General features: G+C 35.3%; 1 protein-coding gene across 6 annotated transcripts in view; it reads right to left on the minus strand.

Moving 5' to 3' along the window:
* LOC149776737 (sodium-dependent glucose transporter 1A-like) overlaps positions 1-27,512 on the minus strand; it is a 35,618-nt gene that overhangs the window by 2,300 nt on the left and 5,806 nt on the right. For 2 of the 6 annotated variants that reach the window (XR_016416096.1, XM_089941273.1), the window contains exons 2-4: positions 12,945-13,187; positions 9,830-10,115; positions 8,670-9,001 (exon numbers count right to left, since the gene is read on the minus strand). Coding sequence is in view for 5 of the 6 variants with exons in the window: in XM_089941273.1 (XP_089797399.1) it covers positions 8,670-9,001; positions 9,830-10,115; positions 12,945-13,187 (861 nt within the window). In the remaining variant the exon portion in view is untranslated. Of the gene's footprint in view, positions 1-7,601; positions 9,002-9,829; positions 10,116-12,944; positions 13,188-16,104; positions 16,248-24,019; positions 24,133-27,512 lie in introns of those variants that run through there. The other 4 variants (XM_089941268.1, XM_089941269.1, XM_089941267.1 and 1 more) reach the window with 4 other exon arrangements.

Below are 27,512 nucleotides of genomic sequence, written 5' to 3' on the forward strand. Positions count from 1 at the left end.
CTAAAATCTCGACCTAGAAAATGGAACTTTAAGGACAAGCATTTTTGATACAACACGTGAAATTGAAATTCTGGACATATGACATTAAAATTTAAACGACAACATTCTGTTTTGTACCAGCTTTTGTCCCGTACGGAGCCTCATAAAAAGGTTTGATGGGAATTGTAGTCCCCACTTGGGCAATTGTTACGCCACTGTCCACAAACAAGCTTCTTAATATCAACCCCATCATGTACCAATCACGTAAAAGACAAGTGTCTGACGCGTGCATACCTGCTGACGGTTGAACCTCGTCCAGCGGGCATACCATGCCAGTGCTCACTAACAGTGGATACATATTTGTAGTTTGTCGGTTTCTACTTTGTGCTTACAGACGTTTTTAACGTGAATTCAGAAACCTTATAACTATGTACCATCAGAGAAATTACTGGGCTTTTTAGTTATGCGATTTATCTAACAAATTTATACCCAATATAATGATGAGTGTGCACTTTTCGGCTAATCTTTTGAATATACGCTTTACGAAAATTTTAACACTTTTTTATTTTCAATTTGTAGTACTTCATGTTTACGTTTACTCAGAAAAGTTTAATTTCCCAAAGAATCTTTTGGGCATACGTGTATTTACATTTTTACAACTTAACTTATAGCAGCACCTTAATTGTGCTGACGTGTCATTAAACATTAATATATAAAGACATTACCAAAGAAAATTTTTACGAAAATGGCAAAGAAGAACGGTACTTTTTTGGTTGTTTAATAACAAATCAATTCGATTATTTTGCAAAACGTTTCTGGAAACAATTATAAACTTTTCTTGGAGCAAAATTGAACGTTTTTTTTTTTTTACTTATAGGAATCTGAGTTTTTATTTTATTGCAGGCAAATGGAAATTTCGCACGTGCATAATCGCTAGCTTTATTTTGATGTTTCATTCCTTTTTTCGACGTTATCTCTTCAAAATTCACATAATAAATGACAAAGAGCTAAAATAAGTAAAATTGATGGCATTACATTTAAAGTGCAGAAAAATGTAACCTGTGGAGATGTACAAAATACTTAAATTACTGTATTTTATAGCATGATATCATGCATGGTATTATATATATATATATATATATATATATATATATATATATATATATATATATATATATATATATATATATATATATATATATATATATATATATATATATATATATATATATATATATATTATATGCTCAATTTTTTCCCCGTTAACTTTACATTGACAGAATCGTTCAATATTCCCGGATACTGAACGCGCGCGATAGTACACATATAGCATTCACGTGAATAAACGAACTACTTTATTTTGTAAATAAACAATGGACTCAGACGCCAGCACTTTTGATTTGTAAACAAATCATGTACACTCGCGTAAGAGGCTCTTTACGTTGTGGTTGTTTATTTGTTTCTGAATGAACTAAAACATGTTTCGTGGACTGCAACAAACCCCAGATGTCTTGACATTTTGCGTTGATACAATGTTACGGATTTAGGCTAGCTACCTTGTATAAATGACGGATTTGGTCCTTACAATAACAAGGCATATACTGTTTTCTTTAGCTGGTGATAAGAATGGCAAAATAAAATATACTTACAGTTTTACATCCTGAATTTCCTCAAACTGTTTTTTCTTAATTCTGCAAATCCGAATTACATGAGCCATGTCATAGGTTTTCAATCTGGATCACACATTTCGAAAGTGTGCTGTAATTTCGATGATAAGTGCAATTGCATCCTCCTTACTGCACTCAAAATGAAATACACATTAAATTCCATAGCGTCTTTTTGAAAATTGCAATTGAAAGACTTCATATTTTACCCAAGTTATGTTTTCAAACATTCAGTGACAGAAACAAAAACATATTTGCAGACGTAAACACGCTTCTCCCGCGCCACTTCAATCCGATGTATTTCATGTATAATTTGCACAGATGAATCCAGTCCAAAATCACAAACTTTAGTCGAATCGAAACAAAATACCAAAATATATTCACTCCAGATCAAATGGAAAAGTCGCTGCAATGTGCATTTATTCACAATATGACTGCAAATTTCAATTTTAACTAGACACGCCATTTTCTTTCGAAAGTTTTGTCGACCGCGCGACTAAGTTCAAATTTATCTGGGCGGAGCTATGCGCGCTATAATAATGATGTCATTTTGTAATGTCAAATATGCGCTTGTGTATTTAGTTTGGAATACGGCATTCATTCATTTATATTGTTTCTTGTAGTGTATTTTGTGTATATAATTAAACCTTAGGTTGAATAAAAAAATGAGCATATAATAAAAAGGTTACTGCATTTATATGGGAAAATAGGAACTCGTTTTGTCGGAAGGATATACTGCACTCACAAGTTCGTGCAGTATTCATTCCGAAAAACTCGTTCCTTTTTTCCCATACAAATGCAGTAACCTATATATATATATATATATATATATATATATATATATATATATATATATATATATATATATATGCACGCGCCATAGAACGTTGAGTCGCAAAGCCGAATTCTAACTTCCAACTTTTATTATATTACAGGCCACCCCACCCGTGTATTTTCACCCTGGCATGGTCTGCTGGTCTGCCACACGAAATACAAACGGAAGGCATGAACGAGTCGAGGCGAGTAATTCACCCAGACGATTTATCATAAACACATCCTAATAATGAACATCAAATAATCCATTGAGAGAGAGAAGTGACAAATGCATTAAATAATCAACGACAATGACGAGGAAATAAGACGAATTTGATATCTTTTGATATATAAAGTTTATTTTTAAACGTTTAGCATCAATTTGAAAATCACAATCTCAATTCAAATACACGGTTAGGTAATCTTGAATGAAAAGGTGACACTGCGTTTACAAAAAATATTTAATTTGTGAACAATATCAAGACAGAATCGTTTGCATTTATAATCTATTGAAATTAAGAATGAAAGACGAGGCAGAAACCTACGAGAAACACGAATAATTAACAAAATCGATTCAACACGTACGGAATTGGACCAAAATAAACGTAGTAAAAATGCCGTATTTCAGTGAGAAAACAAATAAAGAATCACGTAAAGGCGTGAAAAATTAAATAAACTGTAAATCCTTTGAAAAAACATAAATTCAAAATTCCAAAGTTTTAATATTCTTGGTCAATAAAATTCCAAATTTTTGTTTCAGAAAATTCAAAGCACGAACAAATCAGTTTAAGTTGAAGTACAGTTATGAGAAGTTGAACCCAAAATGATGTCAGTCCTTGAAAGCTTCATGCACAGAATCTCCCTTGCATACATTCACTCAACTTTCCTCCATTCAATTAATTTCTAGCTATGAGTGGGTGTCCAAACCAGCTGACGATGCAGATTTACAGGCTGGAACAGTTTTTTCTTCTTCAGAGCAATGGATAGTCCTCGGTTATCGACGATGGAGTTCAGATTTTCAAAGCATCAAGTTCTAAATTGTAATTTAATTCAACCATTGGACAATCCATCTATGCAAAGTCGTTTACGGACTGTCAACATTAATTTCAAGAAATACAAAGAATTTTCTTATTGCTCAGATTCCATTATTTCTACTATTTGTGACAGTTGAATATCTTTCTTTTTCTAGCAACGTTCCAGTGGGATAAAAAGCCACTTAACAACGTAAGGAATGACTCTCGCGCCAAAACCATAGATGGACAACACAGCGTTTGAAAGCTACTAGTCACGTGTAGACTGCCTCAGATATGCATAAAAGGAACCAGCAATCCAATTAAAATCAGATCTCCACTGTCCTGCGTGAAGATCTGACAGTGGCCTCCTTGAGATCGTGTTCTTGTGATCTTTGAATTTGCCAGTTGAAACGTAGCTTTCAAAAATCTGAAAGTTAATCAAACCGTTCAGCACACATTGATGCTCTTCAACCACACTGCTCAGTCTTCCAAACGTGATGATATTAGACTTCATCTGATTGGCTGATGAAATTAGTGATTATGGTAATATCATATGTCACCAGAACAGGACCCCTATGTGGTAGCTGTCAAATCTTCATTTAGAATAGTAGAGATCTGAATTTTATCAGATAGAAGGAATAAAATTAGCAGAATTAAAACATGACCGAGGGCCATGTTTCAATCCAATAATTGACTTAGACAAGTTAAGTGGGAGGAGTCTTGAAAAATACTGGTCATTAGTACAAACTATACAGTGAACAAAACTACACAAACTGTCAAGATAAATAATGCAACTTTCGTCATATGGTTTCTGTACACACACACACACACACAAACACACACACACACACACACACACACACACACACACACACACACACACATACATACATACCGCATGCAATCCCTTGACCACAATAAAATTCGTCCAAATTATGATGCAACCTAATGTTTCCGAATTTTGTCGTGATTTAATGTGTTCTTTTATTCCCCTACACTTTCAAGTGGTAGAAACCATATTGCGATTTGTGCCTTTGGTCCAAAACGGTTAACACAATAATAGTTTATGACCGTTCTCGGTATGCGCAATTTGGCCTTTGACAGATATGCGGTAGGCTACGTTCAACCCAATCGGCTGAATACAGCATAGTCGGCATCGACTTGGCTGAATGCAAACAAGGATTGACGTTCATGATTTGTGTAACATTTTTCTCAGTGTAATGCAGCCTAGCGTGTACTGATCGCAGTCACATGCAGAAAATCACGTACCGTCTTGATCGCATACTATTTTCTGTTACCGTGTCGGTCGAAAATAGCAGAATGGAATGTGCTGCGTGTAGCTCAGCAAACTCTGGAAAATTAATCAGCTTGTGTTACAAAGCAGATTTAACAAACAATAACAATATGTGACTAGTTGCGACATGAGGTTAATCTTTCATAATGTGTATGGATTGTGCTTGCCCCAAAATTATAGGATTGGAAAATTTGTTTCTTCTCTATCGGCAGTGGTTGTGGTAGTTACAGTTGGCTGTCTTTGTTACATGTTGTTTTCGTGGTTATACTTGGTTGCATGGCTTACATTCAGCGTACAGTTGGTTGTGTTGATTACTGTTGGTTTTGGTTGGTCACTTGTTAAAAATTAAGAATTCTTTGCATGAGTTTCAATTTCGCGGAACGAAAACGTCATAGCTTCCATCTGGGAACAACATCTTGATAACAATATTTTTATGCTGGTCATTATGGCAGTCATATTGGAAGTTGGATTGGTACTTTTGTTATTTATGACCAACTAAACACCATAAAAGTCTTCCATTGAAAACAACATGCTGATATGACCATTCATTCTGGAGAAATCGTGATAACAACATTTTCAAGATGGTAACCGTAGTACACATATTGAATTACTATATGACACTATTAGGAGCAAATAGACATCATAAAAAGTTGTTTAGTAAAAGACCCATCTTGATACGACAAATATTTTCAAGATGGTTGATGAGGTAGCCATATTTGATATCAGAGGTAGCCATATTTGATATCAGATCGACACCATTTAAATTTTGGACCAATTAGACATCACAAGAATTCTGATGAAAATCCAATAGTTATATTTTCGTTCAGAAGGGTTATAAATAGAAAGAGTGTCAAAAATGGCCACTGTGACGACGATATTGGAGATCAAATCTCCACTATTTTAATTCGGATCTAAACAGATATAGAAAGGAATCTTTTAATGAAAACCCCATGTTGATAAGACCATCCATTAGAAGGAGTAGCTATAAAAAGATTTTAAAGATGGCCATTGTGGCAATTACATTAGAAGTCGGATCGGCACCATTGTTATTTAGGACCAAATCGACTTTATATTTTGTTTCAATCAAAACCAAATCCTGATATGACAATTCATTTGGGAGAAATCGTGATAAAAATTTTCAAGATTGCCGCTGTGGACTATGGTGGGCATATTATTGACAGTTTCGATGGCACTATTAGGACATTATAACATGGTTTTAGTAAAAGACTCACGTTGATACGACCATCCATTCAGGAGGAGTAATTATAACACTATTTTAAGATGACCACTGTGACGGGCATATTGAAACGTCTTAATAGCACTTTTACGACGGACTAGATATAAATACTTTTTAGTAAAAGACCCATGTTGATACGACCATTAATTCAGGCATTGTGCTAATGTTTTGAAGATGGCCACGGTGGTGGCCATATTGGTTGCCCGAGCGTCACCATTATCATATTAGGAATTAACTAAACTATACTATGGATATGTGTGTAAAGTTTTCATGACAATTCTTGAAGTAGTTTAAGAAGAGTAGCAGTAACAGATTTCTGCTAATGTAAGCACCGACGATGGACAACTGACCATTAAGTAATTATGGTCTACGGCTAATTAAAAGAGACAAATATTTTCTATGCAGATGAGACATTTTATCTTTTTTCATTTAGTGTACATATGCAAACTAATGTTTTTTTCTTCTTCTTCTTTTCCAACATACACAATATCAGATAAAATGAATAATAAATGGTATATTTTCTGTAAATTGCTTTTTATCTCACTCATGGGAAATGCATCAATAGACGATGAGCAGAGACCGTTTCTCACCGGATGATGTAAATTATTCCCAGACAAAAACAAACGATCAGATGTAGATCGTGTTAATGACGTATTGCATAGCTTCAGTAATTAATTACTTTACGGTCAAAGGTGTAGATCTAATCAATATTCATGACATATTTAACTGGTATATTTGTTTTGTTATATTTGTATTTCCTTATGACAAAGTACATGTTGAAAGAATATACAAATGTAATTATGGACTATAAATCCATATCATTAACGATATGTGTCATAAAAGTATAACAGAACACAAAGAAAAAGGGTAAGAAACACAAGTTCAGGAATACAATCATCCCAGCACGTTAATATGTCTGTAAATACATGTAAATCCACCTGACCCACAAAGCACATGCACCAGATTACTTATCATATACTAGAAGACAGACATGACTAAAAAAAATGAGAATGGAAAGAATATTACATTTAAAAAGAACGCATATACGTGAAAAAGGGTAACAAGCCCAGTATATCGTGAGACAGCTGACAGCCATTGTATTAGAGGGACAATTTCATCAATTGATCGTGAGACAGCCGACAAGCATGATATTATTCTCGGGCTGTCCATTGTATGTCGTGAGACAGCCAAAAAGCATGATATTGTTCTCATGCTGTCCACTTTAAATCGAAAGACAGCCAACAAGCATGATATTATTCTCGGGCAGTCCACTGTATATCGTGAGACAACCGACAAGCATATAGTATTCTCAGGCTGTCAACTGTATATCGAGAGACAGCAACAAGCGTATTATTATCAGGCTGTCCACTGTATATCAAGAGACAGCCGAAAAACAAGATATTATTCACAGAATGTCCACTGTATATCGTTAGACAGCCGGCAGTCATCATTTTCACCACAATTTCTACAGTAGACATGTTGAATCGATTTCGATTCCATCCAACAAATATCTTGACCAAAATCATTAGCTAAGCACCATCATAGCTACAAAGATGACAAGATATAGAGAAAAAAACAAATGCAGCAACAACAAAAAAGCATACATTGTAGTCCTTTTTATTTGATATATTTTTGCCTATTCGCAATTAACATAATCCCTCCCCCTTCTTTCGAGTATGTTATGAATTTTATCCTGAGTGTGCAATATGGAATGATCATTAACTTTGGAAACATAATATTTATCATATCGCATACAAAATAAAATATCCGTATTGAATGATGTACAACACAATCCTCTGACACCATAAATGCGTGCATTAACGCACGTACGCATATGTAGTCGAATATTTAATCATAAAAATGCTAATACAAAAGGAATTTTACATTGTTTCAAGTTCTTGTGCTTCATTCGTAATTATAATTGTTACCGACTGTCTCTGTGAGTGGATATACTTTTTCGATATAAAGAAAATGGATGCAAATATAATGACAAATAGAAAAGCTTGGATTAGAAGCAGAAAAACGAACCACATTGGGCTGAAGTTTTGCATGAGAATTCCCAGTGTTATTGGAACGACTAAGTTCCCCAGGGATGAGGTCGCCATAAGTGCGGCTGAAACCTTTCCTGTAACTGCCATTACGTTTTCTTCTGTCCATGTGTATATATTTGCAAACAGTATTGATACGAATAACCCTGACAAAGAAATGCTTATCCAGATCAAAAATTCTATATTAAGCATGCAAGCAAGCAAGAAAGCTAGTAGTGCGAGAAAGAGAAAGCAAGAGTAGGCTAACATAAGTTTAGATGGCTGGAAGAATTGGAGTAGAAATATTCCAGAAAAACGTCCGAAACATAGAGATATTGTGAATACCGAGGTTGCAATGGAGCCGAGTGCCTTGGTAAAACCTAACTGCATCAGGGAGAATGTCATCGTAAAGCCATATAATGTATCTTCAAGGGTGGAACAAATCGAGATAAGGGCACATAAGTGCACGAGACATATCTGCTTAAGAAAGGCAGACATTTTAGAATGTCTCAGTAACCGTTTGTTATCTTTCATTTTATGGGGAGACTGGATATTGTAGGTCTTTTTAAGGTACAAAACTAGCATAGGCAAAAAGGCAGAAACAATACACAGTATGGAAGTGAGCAAATATGCATACTGAACCTTTGTATCCTCCCACGCTAGAAAAGACTCTGAAATACTGGTCAGGTGGTCAGATTCATTCGATACGACAATCAAAGAAGTTGGAATGGAACTAACAGATATATTATTAAGAAAAGAACTGTTTATATCTCTTCGGTTTTCTTCATGGTTAGTGGAATAATTTAAAGCTGATAAATTAAAGTTTTGTGAAACATGTTCTGATCTTTGTTCTGCGAGGAAAAGTTCTGTCAGCAAAGGTGATAATGTACCTCCCACACCAAACATAAAAGACAGAGCCTGTACGTAGGATCGCCCTTCTGCTCCCCATATTGACACAACGACCGTAAAACCGCCTGCAAAGAAAGAAAATGTTAATAATTGCAATGATTGATACAACGACAGCAAAACCGCCTGCAAAAAAACAAAATGTTCAATCTGATTAAAATCAGGTCTCCGCTGTCATACATGTAGATCTGACGACGATCGCTTGAGGGTCATATTCTGGTGACCTTTGAGTTAACCAATAGAAATGCGGTTTTCAAAAATCTTAAAGTGAATCAAATCGTTCGGTACGCATTCATGCTCTTCACCCACAGTGCGCTGCCTCTAAACGCAAAGATATTAGATTTCATCTAATTGGTTGATAAAATTAGCGATTATGGTAATTGCATAGGTTACCAGAACATAACCCTTAAGCGGTCGCTGTCAGATCTTCATGTATAACAGTGGAGATACGATTTTAATAAGATTGGACAATTTTAATATTTGCTATTGAGTTGCTGATGGTAACAAATTCAAACCTTCAAATTTATAATGAAAAAAAAAATAATGCGTGCCACAACTCACATATGAAAAGTATTTTGCACTGCGTAACAGGAGAGAAAGGAAACACAGGGAACAGAAATATGTATAAAATATAGTAGCCAAAGTAGAAGAATTAGTGGTGCCAGTTCTGTTGAAAATTAACGTCTAGTGCAATAAAACAAGATTTATATGCATTTACTCTTTGGATACAGATAAAACCTAACATGTGTCATTAATATTGAGACAGTAACTTAGCATTTTAAGTATTTTACAATTTGCTGCTATTATCTTCCTGTGTTTGTCAGTTTTCGCATAGCTAAATTTCCACATCCATCCATCCATCCATACTGTAACTATACAACAAAGAATGATATGACCTGTGTCAACGGCTGACATGAAGAAACCATGGAAAGCAATAATAGCTATCATCAAATGGAAGCTCTCAAACCACGGCACGGCGCCATTGGTAGCACCCATTAAAGCCAAAGCCAGACTGAGTAGAAGGAGTCGGTTATAGCGGTCATACAGGTACCCGCTCACAAAGGCCCCGACTACATATCCGACTGTACGGGAGACGAACAGCCAGGAGGCGGTCTCAAGGTCTTTCTGGATAATAAGTCGGAGGTCGGGAAGGGCTGGTCCCATCTGACAAAAATGCAGACCCTAAAAGAAGATTTGTAATTTAAGTAGACTAATTCTATATTACCATTTAAACTTTAAATCAGTGCTGTCCAACCTTTTTGGCACCATGGGCCACTGAAAAATGTTTTTCTTTAAGCCGAGGGCCGCAGCAGAAAACTGAAAAGCATCGACTATACAGCTGTTCGAGCTCTGTAGGGCCATTTAAAATCAGCCCGCGGGCCGCGGGTTGAACAGCACTGCTTTAAATTATTCTAGTTATTTATATAAATCAATTATATTAGTTTGTTGTAAAAGGAATTAACGCATAGAACATTTGCTTTGCACTAGCTGTAAACACCCGACAAAATTCAGTCCAATCTGACAAGACACCAAGGAGATTACAACTTCCAAAACTCCTCAGTTTGAAAGAAAAACAATTTAAAGTAACTATCTCGAGAAAATTAAAGTCATTTCAAGATTTCAACCCTAGTGAATACTGGAAAGTTGTTAAAAAGGTAACTGTCGACTTTTCAGACACTAAGACATTAATTGATAATGAATCCGTTTTCCAGCACCAAAAAAGTATTAACTACTTTAACAACTTTATTACTGATGATATTTTTTCTTAACTTTATCCCTTTCATCGTACGTAATACTGTACTATATGAGTAATAATGTACTAACCAGTAATACTGTTCTGTATTAAATACTAATACTGTACTATAATAAGCCAATAATACCATAATAAAGCATTAGTACTGTACTAAACCAGAAATACTGTACTAAAACAGTAATAATGTACTAAAACTAATACTATACCGTACTAAACCAGTAATACTATATTGTACTAAGTCACTCCCAGTAATACTATACTGCACTAAACCAGTAATACCGTACAGCGTCAGTACATTAATACTGTTCTAAACCAGTAATAATGTCATGTACTAAACCAGTAATATTGTACTAAACCAGTGATACTGTACTAAACCAGTAATACTGTACTAAACCAGTAATACTGTACTAAACCAGTAATACTGTACTTAATCAGGACTTCCCAACCAATAAGGGAAGCCAAGCAATACAGGTTGTTTTTTTAAGAAATGGAATGTTAATGTTACTGATCGTAATTGAAGTATTAAAATATACAGTCCCATATTTTAATTGATCACATAGTAAACATTCCCATATTTAACTGATCACCTAGTATACAGTCCCATGTTTAATTGATCAACTAGTATCCATTCCAATATTTAATTGTCACCTAGGTTACAGTCCCATGTTTAACTGATCACAGTCCCATGTTTAACTGATCACGTAGTAGTGTACAGTCCCATGTTTAATTGATCAATTAGTATACCGCCTCATTCTTACGTTGACTTGATTTCTGTTAACTGATAGCTGGAGACCGTCATCGCTAAACATGAAGGTGTTTTGTATGATCCAAATAATTACCGTGGAATTGCTGTAAGCTGTCGTCTGGGGAATGTTGCCCTTCAATAACCTCATTGCAAACTGGCAGATTTATAGCTTACAGTTTGAACTTAGAAAGCCCCAATGTCCAGACAATCCCCCTCGGGATGTGTCTCATTGCACTACCAGTAATACATAATAAATATATGTCATTGTCAAAACAAATGTCTTTACTTGTCATTGTCAGTATACTTCTACTTCGGATCGAACTCAAAACCATTTCTAACCATTCGAAACGTTGCATTGTTACATTTTGAGTAGGATTTTCAAATCGGGACAAACATGAAGTACTCGAAATGCTCAGTAACATTTTATGAAAGATAGATCTGGTATCTAATATGTAAATTTGTAATGCAATCAGGTAATCCTCTGCTATCATTTTCTTCTTCTTTATACACTGCCTTGTAATAAATGTTTTGTACACTGTCTTGCAAGAATTCTTAGGTGTACTGTCTTGTAACCAATGTTAGGTACACTGTCTTGTAAAAATTCTTAGTTACGCTGTCTTGTAACAAGTGTTTTGCACACTGTCTTGTAATAAATGGTTAGTACTCTTTTGTAACAAGTGTTCTGTACGCTGTCTTGTAACATGTGTTGTGTACACTGTCTTGTAAGAAGTCTTATGTACACTGTCTTGTGACAAGTGTTTTACAGTATTGTAATAAATGATTTGTATAGTACATTGTAACAAGTGTTCTGTACACTGTCTTGTAACGCTTATGTACAGTTTTGTAACCTCTGTACAGTCTTATAATTGATATTATATACACTGGCTTATAACAAGTGTCACGTACACTGTTTTAACAAGTATTATGTATACTATCTTGTAAAAAGTGTTATGTAAACTGTCTTGCAATATATATTATATACACTGTCTTGTAACAAGTGTTCTGTACAGTCTTGTAACAAGTGTTTTGTAAACTGTTTTGTAATAAATATAAAATACACTGTATTTTAACAAATGTTCTGTACACTGTCTTGTAACAAGTGTTCTGTACACTGTCTTGCAATAAATATATTATACACCGTCTTGTAATAAATAATTTGTACACTGTCTTGTAACAAGTCTTGTTTACATTGGCTTGTAACAAGTGTTCAGTCCACTGTATTATAACGAGTGTTTTGTATACTGTCTTGTAATAGATGTTCATACACTGGCTTGAAATACATGTTCTGTACAATAAATGTGTGAGTCATAAATTAAATCATAATTCCTTTGTTATAATAGATATGTCCTGATAACCGACACTTAGACTGGTGCTTACTTATAGTTCAAGAATTATGATCATTTGTACTTTCTGGCTTTAGTCAGATGCTTAAGTTTTCATTACGCGTCCGTTTAGCTTGATTTAATTCATCGCAAATTTCAACGATAAAACTGATGTGGTTGCCAATTCTTACCAACATTGTGAATGACCAGCATATCCACACAGTTTGGATCAACTTCCGTCTGTAGAGGTCATCTCTCTTGTAACGATCGAAAAAGCCTGAGTAAATTTTCTCGTCCGTTTTATTGTTTTCAACCTCCTTGTCAGCCGCTTCTTCATCCTGGTCTAAGAAAGACAGTCCTTCGTCTCGTTGAAACAGTTCTGTCGGAATTGCATCCTTGTTCCAGTTTGCGTCCTTTGGTGACATGGACAATTCCTTCGAAAACAAACCAATAAATAAAGTCCTGTGTGTGATTATATAAAAATAAACATGTAAACGTCTCTCCTGCGTCATATAGACCTCATACCACAATTGTTTACCCATCTTATATTAAATCAGGGAAGATATGACACTCTCGAAAAAAAATCAAATGGTCATGGACGTTAGTGTCAGACTTCGCTTCAAGTTAACATATTAACAGCACCAATGTCGTCTAAATGAAGAATGATGAAATTGCTTTTATGTTGGGTACTATGAAAATTCGAACACATTTTAAAAAATAAAATATTGGTGGGAATTTCTGAGTGAATTATGGCATAAATGCAGAAAAATAATTGTCTGACAACAAAATACATCTTTAGTAGAGTGTCAGTAGTGTACTTGCCTTAGCTTGGCCACAGTACTGTAGCAAACGATACAAATTTTATACCCTACCAACAGACTGAACAAGTGTGGCAAATGATCGTATCAGAACTATTTATTTATTTTGCCTGAAAACAGCGCACCTGTCTAATTAAACCTTTTGCCATCTTGAAAGGGCGACACCCTTCACAGATAGTGCTCACGACGGTGCAGCGGGACATATGGGACAAGTTATGGGTCAACGTAAGGACAACATGCGGTATAAATGGACACAGGTTTTTCAAAACATATTTATGTCTTTCCTATATATGAATATAATGACCAACTTAATTATTCAGAACAATCTACTTTCCATTTTGAATTATTAATTAAAAAAGAAATAACAAATAACATTAAGGGCTTTAAATTAAAACAATTATATGAATTTAGTAACTTATTTGAAATATTTAAACAGTTTGTGCAGTTTTAATATAAACTGCACTACGGTCATGTTTGCAAAGGCAAATAAGCAATTCTGGCAAACTATAAATATGAGTGCCCATAAATAACAAATTTTACATACAAAGAAAGAAATGTTATCTACTACAGAATTCGTGTGTGTGTGTGTGTGTGTGTGCGAGAGAGAGATAGTGATGTTTCTTTCAACGCTGGGATCACTGGATTATTGCTAAGAGGATCGATTGGATTACTGAGAGAGATATCCTCTGTTTTTAACATGTCACTGTTCACTGCTCTGAGCACTTTACAAATAGTAATGAGATCTATGAGGCGCCGTACGGGACAAAACCTGGTCCAATCGTAACGTTGCTGTTGAAGATTTAATGTCATATGTCCAGAATTCCAATTTCACGTGTTGTATCAAAAATGCTTGTCTTTAAAGTTCCATTTTCTAGGTCGAAATTTTAGATTGTATTTGTTGAATTAAACAGCAGTGGTTGAAAGTTATATTTTCTAAACGAGGTTTTAGTTTGTGTCGTTTGAATTACACGGCGGCGATTGCTATTTCAATGTCATACATCGAGAGTTCCTAATTTACGTATTGATTGAAAGAGTTTACGTTGAAATGTCCATTTAATATGTTGAATATTTAGATTTCATCTGTCGAATTACACAGCGCTTGTTGAAATTTCGATGTCCAATGTCGAGTTTTTAGATTGTATCTTCTGAACTACACGGCGGTTATTGAAATTTTAATGTCATATGTCGAGAGTGTCAATTTAACATGTTGAATCAAACTGATTGTGCTGAATGTTCCATTTCGTATGCTGAGGTTTCAGATTGTATCTGCTGAATTACTCAGCGGTGATTAGACACGTTAATGTGCTTGTCGGAATTGCTATTTTTATATGCTGAAATGTGTTGGTGTTAAAAGTTGCATAACACAATGACCACTTTAACAATTCTAAATGATATCGAGTATTAAGATACATCATCATTCGTGTATTCAATCATTCACAGGTCGATAATTACTGTGAATTTCTTCGCTAGAGGTCGCTCTCGTGAACGGACCGCGTAATTTTTAAACAATGATGCTGCTTATCATTGCTGTGAAATTCAACAGATGAAATCAAAATCCTTGTCATATGAAATGGAACTTCATTAAAAATAGTTACATACAATTTGTGAATTAGGGATTCTCGACATATGATATTGAAATTTCAACCAACGCTGTGTAATTCAAAATATGCACTGTAAAACGTCGACATAGGAAATAGAACTTTAAACCACCACTGTATAATTCAACATATAAAATCTAAAATCTCGATCTTGAAAATGGAACTTTAAGGACATGTACTATCATCCATCGCGTGATACTGGATTTCTCGAAATACGCCATCAAAATTTCAGCTACAACTTTCTCATTGGACCAGGTTTTGTCGGCTGCGGCGTCTCATAGAGTTCTATGTAAACAGTGATCGGAACATCGCTCGGCCAGGTCTTGAAATAACATCAGATGTATTTGACTGGTGAAAAACTTTATAGGTTCCGGTGTTTTTTCAAAAACGATCACTTCAATTTATGCATTGTTGTATTGCAGACTAAATGCAAGATTTACTTACCTCAGTAACTGGAGAGTTTAACAACATGCAAAACTACTCATCTCCGAAACACAACAATTTACAACAGATGTGCTCCAAAAAGCATGGACAGTTTTATGCTTTGCGAAAATACATCATAACACATTTTTACGAAGACTTGTGCTTAGTTTAAATTTATATATATATATATATATATATATATATATATATATATATATATATATATATATATATATATATATATATATATATATACACACATACATACAAACATATATATATACATATACATGCATTAAGTTGACCTTAACAAGTCATGAAGATAAACAATGTAACGCGCCCACCTGTTTGGAACTAATTTGTTACTTTTATGATAAAGATTGGAAAATTGGAAAATAAAACGCCAGATAACAGAGTCGATGACTTAACCTCGATGTTGCAAAGTAGTTTGGTGATTCGACTCTGGTTGAGTGCACAACATACATTACAACAGCAAAGGTCGAAACTCTTACCATTGGGACTCTTTTTCCGCCGCCATACTGTTCCATATGAACGAACGTAGTTCAAAACATGTGTCTAAAAAACGACGAACTACATCCGATGTTTTTTCTCGCTTTCAGAAAGACAAGGATTTTCCAAGAGATATAAACAGGGCTGGTTACGACGTGGGAGGAAGTGACTTACAGCGCAGTTATCTAATACCTAAAAATAGCTCGCGCGTACACTGTTTTGACTCCTATGGACAACAGGGCCGGAGCCTGGAATATCATTTAAGGGGGAGCCTAAGGGGTCTATGGGTGGAACCCCTGATAGAGGTCAAGGGGGAAAGGGCCCTAGGGCATAATTTCAACCATATAACAGTAACACAAATTTACTCAAGAAAAGCATTCCAGTTCGCCCCTGGACGTACTGGAAAAGATGACAATGTTCCAGAAGCTAAAATGTAATTTAGTCTGATAGAAAGTCATTTACACCTGAAATGGTCATTATATTGTAATCTACCTACAAGTGGAACTGTTATTAAATTTTTAATTATTCGACTACTTTAGGCTACCGTTCTATGATAATACAGATATAATGTAGTGCAATGTACTCATTACAGCATTACCGTCAGACATCAAGTGCAAGTTGTTTTTGGTTTTTTGGTCTACCTAACAAATGGTAAATAAACCGGATTTTTCAGATGAAATCAAGGGTTAAAATTTGTATTAAGATGGACAAGCACACGAATCATATTTTCTAAAATCTTTTTTAATTTTCAAACAAACGATGTATCAATAGCAAATTTCTGAAACAAAGATTACAAAAATCGCATTGGAACAACACCTTCAAATTTATCCGCCTATATTAAGTCCCAGACAAGAACATTTATATATACAAAAATCTAGGGAATGTAAACATATAATCAAATACATAAATATTATTATGTTTTAGTAATAAATTTTATTCTTTATAATTAATAATTGTTTTGGAATACTTTACCTTTTCACATCAGTTTTCAAAGATTAAATTTTCTTTAATTCTTGCCAAAATTATCGCATGAAACATTTTAAATCACGCATATATTTTGGCATCATGATACCTGAATATAGTTTCATGTTAAGAACATCACCCTGCTTGGATATAGAGTCACGCTAAGAACATCACGCTACCTGGATATAGATTCACGTTAAGAACATCACGATACCTGGATATAGATTCATGTTAAGAACATCACCCTGCTTGGATATAGATTCACGTTAAGAACATCATGCTACTTGGATATAGATTCACGTTAAGAACATCACGATACCTGGATATAGATTCATGTTAAGAATATCACGATACCTGGATATAGCTTCATGTTAAGAACATCACGCTACTTGGATATAGATTCACGTTAAGAACATCACGATAACTGGATACAGATTCATGTTAAGAACATCACGCTACTTGGATATAGATTCACGTTAAGAACATCACGCTACTTGGATATAGATTCACGTTAAGAACATCACGATAACTGGATATAGATTCATGTTAATAACAACACGCTACTTGGATATAGATTCACGTTAAGAACATCACGATAACTGGATATAGATTCATGTTAAGAACATCACGCTACATGGATATAGATTCACGTTAAGAACATCACCCTGCTTGGATATAGATTCACGTTAAGAACATCACGCTACCTGGATATAGATTCACGTTAAGAACATCACGATAACTGGATATATTTTCACGTTAAAATCATCACGCTACTTGGATATAGATTCACGTTAAGAACATCACGCTACTTGGACCTAGAGAGACGTTAAAAACATCACGATACATGGACCTAGAGGCACGTTAAGAACATCACGATACCTGGATATAGATTCATGTTAAGAACATCACGATACTTGGATATAGATTCACGTTAAGTACATCACAATTCCTGTGATATATATTCACGTTAAGAACACCACGATACTTGGATACAGATTCACGCTAAGAACATCACGCTACTTGGATATAGATTCATGTTAAGAACATCACGCTACTTAGACCTAGAGTCACGTTAAGAACATCACGCTACTTTGATATGGATTCACGTTAAAATCATCACGATACTTGGATATAGATTCACGAAAAGAGCATTACGCTACTTAGACCTAGAGTCACGTTAAGAACATCGCGCTACTTGGATATAGATTCACGTTAAGAACATCACGATAGCTGGATAAAGATTCATGTTAAGAACATCACGATACCTGGATATAGATTCATGTTAAGAACATCACGCTACTTGGATATAGATTCACGTTAAAATCATCACGCTACTTGGATATAGATTGACGTTAAGAACATCACGATACCTGGATATAGATTCATGTTAAGAACGTCACGATTCCTGTGATATATATTCACGTTAAGAACACCAGGCTATGTGGATATAAATTCATGCTAAGAACATCACGATACCTGGACAAAGATTCACGCTAAGAACAACACGCTACTTGGACCTAGAGAGACGTTAAGAACATCACGCTAATTGGATATAGATTCACGTTAAGATAATCACGCTGCTCGAATATAGATTCATGTTAAGAACATCACGCTACTTGGATATAGATTCACGTTAAGAACATCACGTTAATTGGATATAGATTCACGTTAAGAGCATCACGCTACTTGGATATAGAGTCACGTTAAGAACATCACGCTACTAGGACCTAGATTCACGTTAAGAACATCACATTACTTGGAAATAGAGTCACGTTAAGAAGATCACGCTACCGGGATATAGAATCACGTTAAAAACATCACGCGACTTGGATATAGATTCACGTTTAAATCATAACGCTACTTGGATCTAGATTCACGTTAAAAATATCACGCTGCTTGGATATAGATTCACGTTAAGACCATCACGATACTTGGATATAGATTCACGTTAAAATCATCACGCTACTTGGATATAGATTCACGTTAAAATCATAACGCTACTTGGATCTAGATTCACGTTAAAAATATCACGCTGCTTGGATATAGATTCACGTTAAGACCATCACGATATTTGGATATAGATTCATGTTAAGAACATCACGGTACTTGGATATGGATTCACGTTAAGAGCATCACGCTACTTGGATATAGATTCACGTTAATAACATTACTCTACTTAGACCTAGAGTCGCTTTAAGAACATCACGATACTTGGACCTAGATTCACGTTAAGAACATCACGTTGCTTGGAAATAGAGTCACGTTAAGAAGATCGCGTTACCTGGATATATATTCACGTTAAGAACATCATGCGACTTGGATATAGATTCATGTTAATATCATTACGCGACCTGGATATAGATTCACTTTAAAATCACCAGGCTACTTGGACTAGATTCACGTTTAGAACATCACGCTACTTGGATATGGATTCAGGTTAAGAACATCACGCTACTTGGATATGGATTCAGGTTAAGAACATCACGCTACGTGGATATGGATTCACGTTAAGAACATCATGCGACTTGGATATTGATTCATGTTAAAATCATCACGCGACATGGATATACATTGACGTTAAGAGCATCACGCTACCTGGATATAGAGTCACCTTAAGAACATCACTCTACTTGGACCTAGATTCACGTTAAGATCATCACGTTACTTGGATATAGATTCACGTTAAGAACATCAGACTACTTGGATATAGATTCACGTTAAGAACTTAACGCTACTTGGATATAGATTCACGTTAAGAACATCACACTACTTGGATATATGTTCACGTTAAGAACATCACGCTAATTGGATATAGATTCACGTTAATAACATCACACTACTTGGATATAGATTCATGTTAAGAACATCATACTACTTGGATATATATTTATGTTAAGAACATAACGCTACTTGGATATATTTTAACGTGAAGAACATCACGCTACTAGGATATAGATTCACGTTAAGAACATCACCCTGCTTGGATACTGATTCACGTTAAGAACATCACGCTACTTGGACATAGAGGCACGTTAAGAACATCACGATACCTGGATATAGATTCATGTTAAGAACATCGCGATACCTGGATACAGATTCACGTTAGGAACATAAGGCTTCTTGGATATAGAGTCACATTAAGAACATCACGCTACTTGGATATAGAGTCACGTTAGGAGCATCACGCTACTTGGACCTAGAGTCACGTTAGTAACATCACGCTATTTGGATATAGAATCACTTTAAGAACATCACGCTACTTGGATATAGATTCACGTTAAGAACATCACGTTACTTGGACCTAGAGTCACGTTACTAACATCACGCTACTTGGACCTAAAGTCACGTTAAGAACATCACGCTACTGGGATATAGATTCATGTTAAGAACATCACGCTACTTGGATATAGATTCACGTTAAGAACATCACGATACTTGGATATAGATTCACGTTAAGAACATCACGATACCTGGATACAGCTTCATGTTAAGAACATCACGCTACTTGGATATAGATTCACGTTAAGAACATCACGATAGCTGGATAAAGATTCATGCTAAGAACATTACGATACCTGGATATAGATTCATGTTAAGAACATCACGCTACTTGGATATAGAGTCACGTTAAAGTCATCACGCTACTTGGATATAGATTGACGTTAAGAACATCACGATACCTGGATATAGATTCATGTTAAGAACATCACGATTCCTGTGATATATATATTCACGTTAAGAACACCAGGCTATGTGGATATAAATTCATGCTAAGAACATCACGATACCTAGATAATTGTTGTTGTTGTTGTTGTGGGGTTTAACGCCATTTTTCAGCACGATAGGCTATACATGGCGGCCAGTATTAATGGTGGAGGAAGAACCCGGAAAACCCCGGAAAGAACCACCGACCCACGAGAAGCTACTGGCAGGCTTTCTCACATGCCCACATTGGCTGGATACCTAGATAAAGATTCACGCTAAGAACAACACGCTACTTGGATATAGAATCACGTTAAGAACATCACGCTAATTGGATATAGATTCGCGTTAAGATAATCACGCTGCTTGAATATAGATTCACGTTAAGAACATCACGCTAATTGGATATAGATTCACGTTAAGAGCATCACGCTACTTGGATATAGAGTCACGTTAAGAACATCACGCTACTTGGACCTAGATTCACGTTAAGAACATCACATTACTTGGAAATAGAGTCACGTTAAGAAGATCACGCTACCGGGATATAGAATCACGTTAAAAACATCGCGCGACTTGGATATAAATTCACGTTAAAATCATCACGCTACTTGGATATAGATTCACGTTAAAATCATAACGCTACTTGGATCTAGATTCACGTTAAAAATATCACGCTGCTTGGATATAGATTCACGTTAAGACCATCACGATACTTGGATATAGATTCATGTTAAGAACATCACGGTACTTGGATATGGATTCACGTTAAGAGCATCACGCTACTTGGATATAGATTCACGTTAATAACATTACTCTACTTAGACCTAGAGTCGCTTTAAGAACATCACGATACTTGGACCTAGATTCACGTTAAGAACATCACGTTGCTTGGAAATAGAGTCACGTTAAGAAGATCGCGTTACCTGGATATATATTCACGTTAAGAACATCATGCGACTTGGATATAGATTCATGTTAATATCATTACGCGACCTGGATATAGATTCACTTTAAAATCATCAGGCTACTTGGACTAGATTCACGTTTAGAACATCACGCTACTTGGATATGGATTCAGGTTAAGAACATCACGCTACTTGGATATGGATTCACGTTAAGAACATCACGCGACTTGGATATAGATTCATGTTAAAATCATCACGCGACATGGATATACATTGACGTTAAGAGCATCACGCTACCTGGATATAGAGTCACCTTAAGAACATCACTCTACTTGGACCTAGATTCACGTTAAGATCATCACGTTACTTGGACACAGATTCACGTTAAGAACATCAGACTACTTGGATATAGATTCGCGTTAAGAGCGTAACGCTACTCGGGTATAGATTCACGTTAAGAACTTAACGCTACTTGGATATAGATGCACGTTAAGAACATCACACTACTTGGATATATGTTCACGTTAAGAACATCACGCTAATTGGATATAGATTCACGTTAATAACATCACACTACCTGGATATAGATTCATGTTAAGAACATCATACTACTTGGATATATATTTATGTTAAGAACATAACGCTACTTGGATATATATTAACGTGAAGAACATCACGCTACTAGGATATAGATTCACGTTAAGAACATTCACCCTGCTTGGATACTGATTCACGTTAAGAACATCACGCTACTTGGACATAGAGGCACGTTAAGAACATCACGATACCTGGATATAGATTCATGTTAAGAACATCCCGATACCTGGATACAGATTCACGTTAGGAACATAAGGCTTCTTGGATATAGAGTCACATTAAGAACATCACGCTACTTGGATATAGAGTCACGTTAGGAGCATCACGCTACTTGGACCTAGAGTCACGTTAGTAACATCACGCTATTTGGATATAGAATCACTTTAAGAACATCACGCTACTTGGATATAGATTCATGTTAAGAACGTCACGCTACTTTGATATAGATTCACGTTAAGAACATCACATTACTTGGACCTAGAGTCACGTTACTAACATCACGCTACTTGGACCTAGAGTCACGTTAAGAACATCACGCTACTGGGATATAGAGACACGTTAAGAACATCACACTACTTGGATATAGATTCATGTTATGAACATTACGCTACTTGGATATAGATTCACGTTAAGAACATCACGATACTTGGATATAGATTCACGTTAAAATCATCACGATAACTTGCTCCAACCTTATATTAAGAAATCACAATACTTGAATAACGATTCATGTTAAGAATATCACGACAACTGAATATAGATTCATGTTAAGAATATAATGATGCATGGAATTAGTTTGATGTTAAGAACATCAAAATACCTGAACATACATTCATGTTCAGAACATCACAAAATGCCTGGACACAGTTTGATGTCAAGAACATCACAATACCTAAATATAGATTCATGTTAGGTCAAGTTTGTGCAGACACTATCCATTACCGTATGGTAAGGGGAAAAAGCTGACATTGTCCATGTTTAAAGACGAAGAAAGAAAAAAAAACAACTCTTAAAGTAAATATTAGTACCTATTAACAGTCAGTCAACAGCCGTAAAACTCGATCGCCAATTATACTAATTGACTAAAAAAACATACTTTCCTCTTTCGTCAGTTACTAAAAATTGTTCGCTAGTAAAGAAAAACATTAAAGTCGATGATAAAAGCACTTGTATAATAAATGTTCAGAAAGAATGTAATTTCACCTCAGAGAATGAAAATGTAAAGTTTCTTCAATACTGCTTATTTTGGTCAAAGAAATTTACGGGCATTCCAATGCATATTTTCTGGATGGATCCATTAAAAAACATGTATGGATTTACCCCACATAACCAATCAGATTTCCTATATTGTGTGCATGTTAGGCCACGCTAAATAATAAGTTAACGTCGAATGTGATACATAACCAAGTAAAGGGTGTAAGGGGGGAAAAAACTCAAGTTAAAATGGACACGTAGCCATTCCAGGTTAGTTCATGAGTCTGTTATACTCGAAGTTGTTTTCATTGTTTGTAAACCATTCGAAACAAGATCTCTAATATTTATGATACGAACAGCTTAAGCTGTGTACCAGATATTGTACAATCTAAAGGGTGCGTATTAGGATCGTACCATCAGACCAGCTTGGGTCAACTACTACCATATCGTGTCCTTAGGCAAGATACTTTACTCCAATTGCCTCAGTACTAAATAACCTACTTGTATTGCTGTGCCGTTAAACACTTAAACCAAACCTAACCAGGTAACTTACTTCGTAATCCTGTTTTGACGAACTGTATGTGTCACACATCCATAGTCAGTCCTCAATTCAGAGAAATGCAGTTGAGTTTATTGATTTAACTCGCTTTTCACAGAGGATGTCTGCTGCAATCGTATAAAAAATTAGGCTAAATAAATCAAAATCCGATTTGAAAAAAATAGTTGTCACTGTCAGAGAAAATAAAGGTAAGACACATTTTAAGAAAAGAAAAACTGCGCAAGTTCTGTAGCATTTATTAAGGCAAATTGTGAATTATACAATCTGCATGCATTTACATGTTAAGAAACTGATATTTACTTCATATATTGTTGGTATCAAATGCAAGCTTTATTCCGTGAAAATAAAAACTGCACCATTCTATTTTGCGCTTATATCTTTGCCATTGTGGATTTCTCGGACGAGATTCGATGGAGTTATTCGCTTTTATCAATCCTAACATCACCATTTCTTGCACGAATATTCTCTGATTTCTCTCCATTAATGAACTTTTTAAAATGTCAGAGAACTAACTGAAAATTCATAACAATTTTCGCATAAAAACCGCAATCTTTTTGGTCTACCTCGGCTCTAAGACTGTTGGTCTACCTCGGCTCTAAGACTGTTGGTCTACCTCGGCTCTAAGACTGGATTAAATGAGATTGACAATTAGAATAATCTTAAAAAAAAAAATCTAGTTAGCGCTCGGAGCTACCTCGGCTATTTCTGCGAGACAAACATTATACCATTATGCCATTATGTCGGCATTGTAATTTGCAGAAGATCAGGCATTTTGTAGGCGGAAATGTCTTGGTAAAAAAAACAGACCCAAACTATTTGGATCACCGCGTCTATTTCAACGATTGGATTGATTGTATGATTAATCCAGGGGTTAAGAATTTTACAAAATTAGTTCAGTTATTCGTAAAGTCTCGGTCAGTCCTTGTTTCGCAAATCGCAAAAGTACTTTGAATAGCATCTATTGACATCTAAAGCACGGCAAAATCGTTCGATATGCATGGCACGCTGTATCGTTCTAAATGGACGAGCTGGAACGATCGTAGTGTGAATAATTCTGGTTTGTAGTAACGTTTTCTACTTGTTTTAATCTTTATACCAAGAACCTTCCTTTAGAGTGTTTATTATTTACATTCTGCAACTTTTCGGTGTCTTATTTAATTTGTGGCGGCAATACACAATGCATTCTGTAGTTGTTAGTTCGGTTCCCTGGTTTCTACATTTTGCAGATTTATGGTAGGCAACCAAAAACAATAAAAATAAATTTAAAAAAAAAACAAAAAAAAAAAAAAAAATGATGGGTTCGCCTCAGTTCTATCTTTTACCATATTAAATACAATGTCATGTAATTTCTAAATTATTTAAGGAAGAAAGTCAGGTTCATATTGAACTCAAGAAAAATTAGCATCAGTCAATTTTAAGGATCAACTTTACTTTTAATGACTTCAAAAACGTGCTAAATTTAATTTACATTAAATCTGCACTTTGAACATATAAAAATTCTGGTTTTGAGCTAAAGCATGAGATTTTTTAAAAATCTTGAACAAAGTTTCTATGATCCATGTCATCACAACGAAACATGAGCCGTCCAGATCGCTCGGAGAAGATGATGTAATGTTAACATTTTTCATCTAATGTCCAAATGCATTTAAGTAGTATGTACTCAAAGCGTCTGATGCTAAATCGAACTGTCTGCGTCGTCAAAATGGACGACTTATACGGTTCAAAGTTCCGTTATCGACTTTGACATTTACGAAACTATGAAAACTTAAATTTACATACATTAAGTCAGTTCTGGATTAAGACCTTCCAGGGCCCTAAGGGCTGAAACTATTATGGTTCCCCCACCCCTTCCTACAAAATGTGAAACTCAACAAAGAAATTATTAAGACCTGGGAAAATACCAGTGTTGTCATCAATTCAAATAAAAATATTCGTATATGCAGATTGAAACGGTCATATATAATTCATTCTGTTTTATCACCAACAATAAAGTCTGAATTTTTTCTGGTGCCATAAGCACGTGCTTAGTATGCTTAACGGGTAATCCGGCCCTGGGTGCAGTACATCCATGGCAAAAATGAGTAGATCTTAGGTAGTTATTAGTAGGAAACAAGACTTAAAAAACATTTGTCTGTTTGCCGTGTTTTCTCCAAACGTCATTATTCAAGCAAGTACAGAATGAAAGTCACAATGGGCTCTGATTTTATCTGTATTATTGACCTGTTATTGAGTCCACATATGTTCAGAAAGCAGATCGTATCCTTTACTACTTAGCTGTAGAAACGTGTGCTCTTTCACTTTTGTTTTTCCTCCAAATACGGAAACCAGTCCGCTTGATGGGTAAAATGCTAAGACCTGCAAGTAAGCATCTCTTTGACATATACAGACAAGAAAAATCAGCAACAAAAATATTATAAAGATTATCTAGAGCAGGATGTTAACAATGATAAAAAGGTTCATGAATAGCAATGTATATAGAGCTGGGTTCTTCCATCAGAATTTATGTAGTTTAGTCTCATTTAAGCTCTCCAAACTATCAGTATTCTCGATTCTTTGATTTCGAATACCGAGGAATACAAACCAATTAAAACTATTGGGCCTGAAAGCATCAAAGTTTACAAAACAAGAATAATTTTTGTTAGTCTTTATTTAAATATGAAATTTGATTCCAACGTTGAACCTACGGTTTGAGTATTTCACATTTTGATTGCTAAGCCTTATTAAAAATTGGAACCTTATAGAAGAGCGCTTTAAATCTATTTGTTTAAGTATTACATCTCCCTCTACAATCTCTCCAAGCTCACCCTTCGATTAATCCAGCTCATCCTATGATTATTACAGCTCACCCAGATTTTTTTAATCCACCCTAGGTAACGTTGTACGCGTGTACGGCGAAAATGATCAAATCGTTCTAAGGCGAAACCAAATTATGTATTGCCTTCTTCTGTGACAGAGTTGTGGCTCTATATTTCACAGTAATATCTTTAAAGTAAACTATGGAATGAATACTTATTCACTAATTTTCGGTTCTTTTAAATGACGATAGTAAACGAAGCGGAAAGAGTGAACTCAGGAGGAAACTATTTCGATTCGTATGACAGAAGGTAGGATGTCTAATTTCGCAATAAGCAGTGCATAAAGCGCCTCTAACTGAGGGAGCCCAGTTACTGTTCTCGCTGAAACCTTTGTCATACGACTAATAATCTAATACCAAACTGAACAAACAAAATCACCTGTTTTAAAAGAAGTTGATCAATACAACTCCAGTCAACGTTTTGATCTTTCGCGTGGACGGCAAGCAGTGGATGTGTTTGATTGAAGCATATCGAGGTGCAAGAATACAAAAGCTTTGGGAAACTTTTATTTATTGCATGAAATATCACCAGTCATGTGACCATTTAATATTGTGAACTAATTTGAACAAACTATATAAACAAAATGATTCAGCGCGCACTTCTGGGTTTTATTTTCGAATAAGTGCTAATGC

The sequence above is a fragment of the Sinohyriopsis cumingii genome, chromosome 18 (assembly GCF_028554795.1).
Source record: "Sinohyriopsis cumingii isolate HCF-2022 chromosome 18, ASM2855479v2, whole genome shotgun sequence".
NCBI classification, from domain to species: Eukaryota; Metazoa; Mollusca; class Bivalvia; order Unionida; family Unionidae; genus Sinohyriopsis; species Sinohyriopsis cumingii.